The following is an 11,211-nucleotide window of genomic DNA, read 5'->3' as shown; positions in this document are numbered from 1 at the left end:
AAGAAATGAATGCCCACACAAAAACGTGTACACAAATGTTCAGGAAACAGCATGACCCATATTTAGCCAAACAGTGGAAACAACTCAAAATATCCATCCACTGATGAATCAATAAAATGTGGTATATCCATGCAATGGAATGTTACTTAGTAACAAAAAAGAATAAAGTACTGATACATGCAACATGAATGAACCTTGATAAGAGGCTAAGTGAAAGAGGCCAGTACAAAAGACCACATATTATATGATCCCACTTATATATATATATGTATGTCCAGAACAGGCAATTCTAGAGAAAAAAAGTAGATAAGTAGTTAGTTGCCTGTGTTTTGGAGAGGAGGGGGAAGAAATGTGGTGTTAGGGGGAAATGAAGAATATGTGCTAATGGGTACAGGGTTTCCTTCTGGGGTGATAAATGTCTTCTAAAACCGTTGTGGTGAAGGTTGCACAACATTGTCAATATATTAAAAACCACTGTATTATATACTTTAAATACGTGATTTATGTATGAATTGTATCTGAATGCAGTTGCTATTTTTAAAAAGAGCTATGCCAGGACAAATAGCTACAGGATGAGTGTCGATATTGGTATGTACATTTAAAGAGGTGACATTAAAATTCCAAACCCTTAAACAAGCATGCTTAAAGGTACTGAAATGCTTCTCACTCAAGTATGTATTAATTTCCTGTCAGGTCCTATTTTAATCCATCACTTTGAGAGTCATCAATACAAATCAAAGAATTTCTGAAACAATCCAGAATTTCAAATACAACTTTACTCAAAATGAAATCACATTGTACTCAAATACAATCACAGGTACCAGTGACAATGCTATGGCTTAAAAACAAGTTGAGCTGAATTTTGGACAAAGACCAGATGGATAGTTTGTTGTCAGCAGCCATTAAAATTATACTCTTTGATGATCATGGGCCACCTGAAGAAAAGGGACACAAACTATTTGTCTTTGTTGATTTTCCATTATTAAATGTCTTTTATAAAACTACTCTTTAAATGAAGCAAACTGGATTTTAAAAAGTGGAGGGTATAAGAGCTGCTATGCAATCCACCCATCACTATACTGAATATTTTTTTAAATATTTGTTGTTGAAAGTATTACAGATGTCCCTTTTTTATCCTCCATTGACCCCCTCCACCCAGCTCCTGACCCCTCCCAGGCTTTCACCTCACTATTGTCTGTGTCCATGGGTTATGCATATATGCATATAAGTTCTTTGGTTAACCTCTCCCTCCTTCACCCCGCTTCCCTCTGAGATTCATCAGTCTGGTGCATGCTTCCATGTGTCTGGATCTATTTTGTTCATCAGTTTATTTTGTTCATTAGATTCCACACATAAGTGAGATCATGTGATATTTGTCTTTCTCTAACAGGCTTATATCATAAAGTGAAGTTGAGCTCTAGTTTCATCCCAGTGTTGTATTCACCTGATGAACCCCATACCCTTCCCTGCCCACCACATCCTGAAAATAAAAATCCTACTTCTGAGAGAATCACGTTTCCGCCCCCACTACCATAGTTCGAGAATACTATGCCTTCAGAAGGTTGTCCACTGTTTATGGATTTTAGTCACAGAGGCCTTTAACCAAACCTTTCCTTAAAGAAAGCAAGCCAGTTCTTTTGTATGCCATTTACTTAAGGCAACCTTCCTCAGCCCTTCTTCCTGCCTAGTGGATGCGCTGACCTAATTTAAACGAAGATAAGTGAGTGAAGTAAGGATAGAGATCTTAGTAATGAGCCTCGGATTTGAGGCCACGCACAGTCATCTCTGCCATTACTCCTCTACCCACCTTAAACTCAGGTGAGACAGTGGACAGACAACTCTGAATTTGTCTCTAGCTTTCCTTCTAGCAGGTTGTTGCTCACATGAAATACTGCCTTCTTTTCACCCCATTAAGTCTTTACTTTCTCATACTTTACTTTTCTTTTGAGACCCAGACGAAAAGCCCAGCTCGTGTAGCCTTTCCTAACACCCCCGTAACTCCAGGAAGTACTGTGAGCTCCGACACGCATGCTCGGCAGTGGCACACTATCATCATGGCACTGAGAGCAAACACAAAGGACACATGGTCCACTCAAGTTTGTCTCCCCTTACAGAATATAAGATCTGTCTGGGTAAGGTTTGTACGGTCTTAAAAGATTACAGTAATCATTTACTTAAAATATCTCCTTTTGAGTTAAATCATTTTAATGCAAACATTCAATAGGGCATCTTTCCCATTGCTCTCAAGATTTCATTTCTTTCTGCTGCTGTTGGCATAGGTGGCTTCACTCCATTCTGTCTTCTCTGCAACATGATAGAATTCTGCATATAGGGGGGAAAAAAAGAAGAAGAAACCAAATTCAGTCATGTATTAACTGCTAATTATTTTCCAGTAATTTGCTATTGCTTCCTCAAAAAGAAAATTTAAAAAAAAGTTACAAAGAAAACCCAAAAAACTAATTGTAAGATTTCAGATTAAGTTTCAAACTATTAACCATTAAGTAGAAGTGACTATTCCCAGAGGACTATGTTAACGGTAACTGGGATGGGGACAGGCTGTTTAACTACAAGAGCACAAGAGTACAGTCCTTCAATGAAACCATCAGTTACTTTAGCAGAGAGGAATGAAGCAGCTGGACCTAGTGCTCGGAGAAACAGAAATTGCATACCAATGTCTCCAGAAAAACGGGACCATTTAAACTATCCTGGGTGGCAGTGGGAGAGCAGGAGGCAGAAATGGAAGCCTAATATGTGTTATGACAAGACAAATTATCCATTCTGTTCATCTCCAAGAGAAATAAAATTATAACAAGGTGATTGTTTTAGGGCTGCAGATACTTATACACCTAGGTCCTAGGAAGACCCACCTATATTAAAAGTGCATTCTTTTACCTTGGAGTAGGATGAGGCAACTAAGAAGAACTCTCTAGGATTATTTAGGCTAAAATAACACACTGAGGACAAAGTGGAAAGGTTAAATTTCCCTACAGCCATCCCAAAGGAAGGATTGTGGGTACTGATTAATTTCAGACTTCAGTTTCAAGCCTAAGAGATGAGTTAGACCATCTCATCTAACCTCGCTAGACTTACCCAGAACTTTCGGCAGTTTTTGTACTTCAAGAAGTAATTGGAACACATTTCCCTGTCATAGTTATTTTCATCCATACATCTGGTAGAAGCATCAGATTCCTTAAATATGTAAGATAGGCATCATTTAAGAGGTGGGATAGGATCTTAAAAACCCCAAAATAACTTCTGAAGATGCTTCCTCCACAAAGCAGCTAATAAGAAATAGTTCCTTTTTGTTAGTTTTAATGAACATTTAATGAACAAAAACTGAATTATTTTTCCAACTACCCCGAGCAGTCATTCTGCACAGGGCAGACACCTTCCTTTTTGTAGTCTGGGTCAGTTTTTTGAATATCTAACCACTGGAATTTGAGCCAAAGCACTGGCCGAGATCATTTAACCCAGTAACCACTTAACAAAGAGGCTGTGGCAAGGTGCAATGTGTTCAAAATCACTGCAGCACAAGCTAGAAGCAAAAGCGTCTCTTGAATCCGAGGGCAGGTCTCCTGCTTTTTCCAGTTCTGACTTTGACTTGAATGTTTGATGTTAATGCTAGTTTTGAGGTCCTAAGTAAATTGCTAATAACTGGTCTACATCAAGGCAACTTAAATTAACACCATTCATCTCAGTGTATTTTTGCTATCATTATGCAAGTAAATACACTATCGTGTAAGCAATTTTAATAGATATCATTAAGATCATTTCAAAACTAAAGTGAGCAACACAGGGCTATGAGTTCAAAGGAGGGTAGCTGCCATTTGGGAATGAAATTCAAGCTGTCTGAACTGGAAGCAGATTGGATAACAAACTTCAAAGTAAAAGGTATGATTCTGAGAGGTCACTACCTAAAGGAAAGCTTTAACTAAACAGGTAATTTGCTTCATAGATCAAAAAATATATTCTATCTAAAGAGACTTAGTAAAGCAATTGAAAATATAATATTCAGAACAAATCTAAATTTCTATGCCAAATAATTAATGAATGTGTATATTTAGAATATCCATATAGGATTAGGGAATATCATCTCCATAGCACTAGTCTGATGATTACATTATTCCAGGGTGACAAAACCAGAAGTAAGTATTGCTAGTCATACCAAATAAATGCCAACAAAGCTTATTATTCAACAAAGCATTTTGTTTATATACCTTTGTGAAAACCTTTAGAGTTTAAATAGACTAATTCTATATCAGACCCTTACTCTCAGCCAGGTGATCTCAAGAACATGATGAAATTATTGCTATTAAAACGTAAATTTCAGTGACAATTTAAAAACATCATACTTTCCAACTTTCCATGTTTGGACTAAAAATTTTCCTCAGTGTTACATATGCTTGTTTAACATTATAGTGACAATTAAATGCTTGCATATTATATAAATAAGGAAAACTTAAAAGAGATAAATCTTTGTTAGCTAAATTATGCATATCTAAAAATGTTCTAGTACAGTTGTCGGCAAACTCATTAGTCAACAGAGCCAAATACAGTACAACGATTGAAATTTCTTTTGAGAGCCACATTTTTAAACTTAAACTTCTTCTAACGCCACTTCTTCAAAATAGACTCGCCCAGGCCGTGGTATTTTGTGGAAGAGTCACACTCAAGGGGCCAAAGAGCCGCATGTGGCTCGCGAGCCGCAGTTTGCCGACCACGGTTCTAGTAAAATAAGGATAGACTGGTTAGGAATATTTTTTTTGGACAGAAATAACTTTTGAAAAATGGCAGAAAACAGAAACAGATTGGTAGAAACAGAGAACAAACTTATGGTTGCCAAAAGGAAGGGGGCTCGGGGATGGGTGAAAAAGGTGAAGGTACAAACTTCCAGTTATAAAATAAGTAAGTGACAGGGATGTAATGAGCACAGGGAATACAGTCAATAATAACTTACGGTGACAGATGGTTATATTTGACATATTGTGGTTATCACATCATAAGGAATATAAATGTCGAATAACTATGTTGTACACTTGAAACTAATATATGTCAATTATACTTTAATAAAAATAACTAAATTAATTAAAAAATAATAAATGACATAGTAAAAAAAGATCGGAGTGAATATTTACTGGATTTCTGAGTAGGAAGTATAAAACTTCTGTATTTTTAAAAATCCCATTAAAATTAAAAAGCAAATAAAGAGAGAAAAACATTTTTTTTAAAAAGAACTGCAGAAAACAGATGCCCACAAAAATCAGAAGAAGCCTGTTTTCCCAACTTAACACTCATGAAAATTAAAAGCAAACCACCTTACCAACAAGCAAGGATTTATATCAGGATCTCGCAGTCTTCGCGCTACCATTGGCATCCTAACAGTCTTCTTACTGAGGGTAGTAAATGTTGGGGTAAAGAGTTATACAGTCAGTGGATGTCATAAAATGAATCAATAAATCTCATTAGCCCCATAAGTGCTTGAAAATTACTTTTGGCATAACGATTATCTAGTGAGGAACTTCCTACAGCCTGTGTGTTTTGAAAAAAAAAAAAAAAAAAAAAGACTTGGATATGTTTTTCCTTTGCATTGCCATGGTGCCTCAGCACAAAGGCGATATTTAAATACATCTATTGAAATTTTGATTATAAAGTCCAAAAAGAAAGACAGTTCAGGTAGCATTCAATTTTAGTTTATTTTTATTTCTAAAGGTTAAGCAATTAATTATACTAACAAAACCTAAGAATTCAGCATGCACTCTAACAGTTATTTCCTTATTATACATTGACTAGAGGCCCGATGCACAAAATTCGTCGTGCAAGGGGCTCGGCCCTTGCAGCCTCGGCAGGTCCTCGCAGCCCCAGCTTCGTCCGGACGGTCGGTCGTTCTGCTGTTTGGTCTAATTAGCATATTAGCTCTTTATTATATAGGATTAGCATACAAAATAAATATGGAATAATTTAGTATAACCCAACTTTAGCAAAAACATTTGTTAACTAAAGAACATGAATGCCTATTCCATGGCCAGCACTGCAGTGCCAATATACCAAAAAACAAAAGTTACTGCTTAGTTGACATTTCAAAAACTTTTTTTAAAAAAGTTGAAACCTGACTTCCAGCATTGTCTTATATTTAATTGATATTTCTGGGTTGAAGGAATCAGGGAATGCTACTGTCATTCATTAATCTTTCAACTCAAACCTTCCAGATACAGCCTGCAGAAGTCTTTATTGATTAAAAGTGATAACCGTTCCCTAAGAGCCAATTAGTTATTCCCAGCCAAGTCATATACTCATATAATTGGCATGTCAGCTATATTCCACAACAATTGCTTTCTAAACCAAGTTCAACTGAAGTTGGTATGCCTATTATCTTCAAAGATATGTCATAGGAACTAAAAGAAAAAAACTATAAAAACAATATTTCAAAGTGATTTTCTTGTTTCAATATATTGTATACCATGGATGAACCACCTACAAATATTTTTTTTCAAATATATTTTTATTGATTTCAGAGAGGCAGGGAGAGGAAGAGAGATAGAAACATCAATGATGAGACAGAATCCTTGATTGGCTGCCTCCTGCATGCCCCCTACTGGGAATTGAGCCACAACCCAGGCATGTGCCCTGACCAGGAATGGAACAGTAACCTGGTTCATAGGTCGACGCTCAACCACTGAGCCACACAGGCTGGACTACAAATACTTTTAAATGCTCTGCACTAAGTTTAAAGAGCTGATTTAATTTATATTCCTGAAACCTGTTCTAGCTTAGTTATCTTCCACATAAAGATTGAAGGAAAAGACAGCAAATAATGTAGTATGACCTACAAAATGCCACAGAATAAAAAACTACATCAGTATAACCAGACAGAGGTCAGAATTTTTGTATGAAATGGTTTCTACTTTCATTGCCCAAGATGGGACCATCAAAAAATATATCATGTTTTAAAAAAATACATTCAGGAATAATAGTCAAACCCCACAAGCTCCTGAAAAGTGGAGGTATTCTCAATCAAGAGTCACCTAGTTTGGTTTCTTCAATTATGGAATAATCAGGTTGTCCAGGCTAAAAGAGACCAACCTTTGCAAATAAGGATGGAAAAAAGTTTAGTCATTCTGGGGTCCTTTAACTATTTGTACCCACGATGCAATCCTTTTTTTTTTTTTTAATGGTTTTCACTGAACAGTACATGAATATAACTGTACTGTTCAGTTATATTGGCTAACAAAAACATCTTGGCAAAAGGGATATTCAAAATGTTGTTCAAATATATCTAAAAGTGTCTTCGTCTACTGAACACAATTCTTTTCCAGGCTTGACTTCCTAGAGAAAATGATGGTACTAAATGCACAGCCTTGCTATTTATATCTATCCTATGATGTGAGAACACAGAACTCTGGCTGAGCTGTTCATATTCCTTGGATATAATCTCAACAACGATCAGACGCAGACAAAAGTCAGGTTGCATGCCTTATGTGAAAGCGTCCTACTCTGCATGTTATCATCATCATTAGGGGGTTCTTTAAAAAAAATAACACCTAGATAACATCACATTTACCCCAATTAAGTTTGCAGCATGAGTTTATTCACATTTCCTTTCCTTTCCTCTCCGAATTCTAAACACACGTCCATCTACGTTTGGACTTCCGAGTGTCACCTTCTTTGCAAGAATTCCTCACGTGTAAACTAGAAATGTCCATTCACAGCGAGGAGCGGGCTGAAGGGCAACATGAAGTGGTCCGCTAGAGAGAGGCCTCATCTACCTACTTTCTGGAGGTACTAGACCGAAGTTATTGGTGCAAAGCTCTGCTTGCCAGGAAGAAAACCAAAGAGTTGAAGGAAGGGCCTCACAAGCCTATGTGAGGAACAACTCTAAAATCTTCCCTAAAGGGCAGACTGCTTTAAGAAGCATCTGATTTCCTTCCCATCACGTCCCCACTCTCCAAGTCCCAGGAGCTTTGAAAGGGCAGGGGGAAGGGACCTTGCGCCCACGTCCACAGGCTGGTCAGAGCCAAGGCAGGCTCTGTGGGTTCTGGCAAAGCGCGGATGCAACCCTCGGGAAGCTGGGAAACGTCCCGTGAGGACCTAAAGCCCTTCACCCACCGCTGGGTGCAGAGAGGCAGGGTCAGGAAGTCAGGGTGGCATACCGGAGGGAGGCGGGAAACCGAATGGAGAACCCGGAGAGATGCCAGCCCGAGACCTCGCTGCCTTCCGCGATGCAGCCCGTCCGTCTAACCGTGGACGGCGGGCACAGGTGAACACACCTTGCTGCAACCTTCGACGGTGCCGAGGGGCAGGTGGCGAGGACAGCGCAGGAAACCGGGCGTAGGCGCAGGCAGTGACGCTGCAAAGGCTGGGAAGGAGGCTGAAGGAACAGCTGGGGTGGCCCGGGCCCGGGTCACCTTCCTCGTCCCCGGCCCGAAGAGACCCGGGGAGGAGAAGCGAGGGGAAGGGGCCCGCGCCGCCGCGAGGCCTGGTGGAAGCAGCTTCGCGCGGAAGTGTATCTGGGCCCCGTTGCGGCTCAGGTGCAGCCCTCGCTTCCCCCTCCCCGGCAGACGCCACGGAAGGAGGGCTGCGGGGATCACTCACCTCGAGGTGCCGCTTCGCCAGGGACCCGACAGTCTCCAGCTCCAAACACGTCAATAGCTCTCGCAGCTGGACCTTAAGTAGCGCGCACCCTAACCTGCTGCCCCCGCTCCCCGGCGGCCGCCGGTCCAATCGGCGCGCGCCGCCGCCAGACTGACAGCCGATCCCGGCCCTGCGCGGCGGGGGCGGGCGGGTCTCGCTCCGCCCCCAGCTGGCGGGAGGAGGGCCGAGGAGGGAGGGGTGGGCGGGGCGGCGCGCGCGGCCCCGCCGCCCCTCAGCCCGCCTCTTAACACTTCTGCTTGATCGGCGGCTCCGCCCGCCAATGGACGGGCCCGTCCCTGGCGGCGCGGCGTCTAGTGGGCGGAGTGCACTCGGGGAGGGGCGGGCGCAGCGGCGGGCGGGGACCAGAGGCGGGGCGGCGGGAGGCGGGGGCGGTGGCCGAGCAGGCCCGAGGAGGCGGCGGTGGGCGCGACGTCGGCGGCGGCGGCGGCTGCGGCGGCGGCAGCTGCAAGTTGGGCTGCAGGGGCAGCGCATACACTACAATGGCTGCTGGAAAGAGGCGTAAGGAAACAATTTCCAGGCCCGCCGCGTCCAGCCCGAAATATGAGAAAAAAATTATTAGAAATTCCGCGGGCGGTGTAAAGGCGGCGGACGGGCCGGAGGGAGGATGTTAAAGCCCCGCGGTGAGTTCTCCCGGGGTCCGGGGCGGCGGAGAGGCGTTTAGCGGGAGGAATATCAGGGTTATTTAAATTATGGGACTAGCCGAGGGGGCAGAGGAACAGCGGCGGCGGCCGGAGGAGGAAAAGTTTGTGCTACTCTCAGCCCCTGCTCAGGACCCCGGAGAGAAAAATAATAATAAAAAAAATAAAATAAAATAATTAATTGAGGGCGTGAGGACTCCCGGAGTAGCTTCTGACAGGGCAGGGGGCAATGCGGCTGGAGACCCGAAGGTGAGGTCGGTGGGAAAAAAAAAAGGAGAAGAAGAAAAAAAAAAACCTTTATTCAGGGTCTGGAAAGTTTGAAAAGTTTTCCTCCTCCTCCTCCTCCTCCTCCTCTCTGGTGCTGTGAATATTGTGACAGCGGCAGCGGCAGCAGCGAGAGCGGAAGACATTAGAGACCCGAAAAATAAGGGAAAAATTAATATAAATTCAGTTTTAAGAGTAAACTCCCCGCATTTTCCACCAAAACATCCCGGGGGAAGGTCGCTTCCCAAAGGGCCTGGCGGAAACCCGCAGTCGGCAATATTTGGGGGGCACTTTGAGTGACTTGGGGTAACTTTGCCCCTTTTTTCAAAAGAGGTTTTTCTTTTCTGGCGAAATGAATTTGTTTTTGCCCTTTCCTCAGGTGGGCGAGTCGGGGTCCGGCTTGCGGGGTCTTCGGGGAGGTGTGAAGCCTGGATGTGTGGCTGCGAGGGGGGGTAGGGGGAGGGGGTGCTAAATGAAAGCAGGAGATCTGCACAGAGCAGGGACAGCTTGTTGTCAGTATCATAAACAACCAAAATGGAGGGAGAACTCAGGCATATAACCAAATAAAAATTTTTAAAAAATCGCAAAAAATCCCTAAAAGTCCGGGATGCTCCCCCTTTTCTCGCTAAAGGTAAAAGTATGAACCGCCTTTCCCCTGAAGTCCATTTTGACTTTGCAGGGACCAAGGAGTTAATATTTATTTATTTTTTTAAAACTTTCGAAGGGCAAAAGCCTTTTATAACTCAACCGACAATGAGAAAACGTGAAAATCCGATGCAAGAGAAGGAGGGGGAGGGAGGGGGGGAGGTGGTAGTGCAGAAACTGCTAAACTTATTGGTAATGGGGACTGATCTGAGATAAGATAAACACTATATTTGCAATTTTATAACTCTCTTTTAATGATCTTTGCTGTGTGTTGTTTTTTTTTGGGGGGGGGGTTGGTGGGGGGAAAAAAAGTGATGCCATTTTTCTTAATAGAGTTAATATGTGTGATTGGAAGAATAAACCTTTCCGGCTTTAGATTGCATTTTCGTCGCATTTATCCTTCAGGTTTTGTTAGTGGCTCCCTCCTTTATTTAAACGAAGCTCCACAGAGGAGGGGTAGAGAGGTGATTGAGAGACTGGAGTGCGAGACTGGAGCACCTTTGGGAGAGGGGTGGGGAGGTGCTGGGCTTCTCCCTTCCTGACACGTTTGCTTCACCTGTTCATCCTCAGTAAAGAACGTTGAGCTGGATGTTTTCTGGTTTTATGTATATAAAAGCATGGTGCCTCTTGCATCACATTGAAGTTAATGGGAAAGTGCTGCTGATGTTGGTTCCACGTGGGATATGGGACAGAGCAGGGCATTTTAAAGGGACAGCTTCTCTTTTCCTGTGATTTTCATCACCTACACAGAACCACTGTCTGAGGACCAGAGGCAGAGGTGCTTGGGAGGGTGTGTGGTGATGGAAGAGCCTTCTTTCCATTACTCAAGTGCGCCCACCTTTAGGAGTGATGGAGGGAAAGGAGGGATAAACAAGCTCAACAGAAGATGGATATTGTGTAGATTAGTTTGTTTCCAAATTGTTCTTTTGTGTAACAAGCCCTCCCAGGAACTTTTCAGGGTACGTTGCTTTGCTTTGGAAGCTGATTTTGGAAGGAATTGTGGAAAAATGGAAAT

The 11,211-nt window shown here is 42.4% G+C and overlaps 1 protein-coding gene across 5 annotated transcripts; it reads right to left on the bottom strand.

Annotated features, from left to right (window-relative positions):
- Window positions 1-756: 756 nt before the first annotated feature.
- Window positions 757-8,778, bottom strand: CHCHD7 (coiled-coil-helix-coiled-coil-helix domain containing 7). Of its 5 annotated transcripts, none has more exons than XM_054708547.1 (5): window positions 8,590-8,778; window positions 8,148-8,365; window positions 5,321-5,390; window positions 3,091-3,189; window positions 757-2,322 (listed from the first exon to the last, which is right to left on the bottom strand). In XM_054708547.1, the coding sequence occupies exons 3-5, from the start codon at window positions 5,372-5,374 to the stop codon at window positions 2,218-2,220; spliced, it is 258 nt and encodes an 85-aa protein (XP_054564522.1). In that variant the 5' UTR covers window positions 5,375-5,390; window positions 8,148-8,365; window positions 8,590-8,778; the 3' UTR covers window positions 757-2,217. The 5 variants fall into 5 exon arrangements, with proteins under 5 accessions (XP_054564522.1, XP_054564523.1, XP_054564521.1 ...); XM_054708548.1 differs by having other exon boundaries at window positions 8,148-8,353; XM_054708546.1 differs by having other exon boundaries at window positions 757-935; window positions 2,175-2,322; window positions 8,265-8,658.
- Between the last annotated feature and the right edge of the window lie 2,433 nt (window positions 8,779-11,211).

This window comes from Eptesicus fuscus, chromosome 19, assembly GCF_027574615.1.
Source record: "Eptesicus fuscus isolate TK198812 chromosome 19, DD_ASM_mEF_20220401, whole genome shotgun sequence".
NCBI classification, from domain to species: domain Eukaryota; kingdom Metazoa; phylum Chordata; class Mammalia; order Chiroptera; family Vespertilionidae; genus Eptesicus; species Eptesicus fuscus.
The sequence above is the reverse complement of the archived record's forward strand: the minus strand, read 5'-3'. Positions and strand labels throughout refer to the sequence as shown.

Bases quoted from the DNA above. Each gene is read 5' to 3' on its own strand.
- CHCHD7 (XM_054708547.1), bottom strand. From the start codon at position 5,374: ATGCCAATGGTAGCGCGAAGACTGCGAGATCCTGATATAAATCCTTGC. The intron at 3,190-5,320 runs GTAAGGTGGTTT...TACATATTTAAG, and splicing joins ATATAAATCCTTGCTTGTTG to GAATCTGATGCTTCTACCAG. The intron at 2,323-3,090 runs GTAAGTCTAGCG...CCCTATATGCAG, and splicing joins AAAACTGCCGAAAGTTCTGG to AATTCTATCATGTTGCAGAG.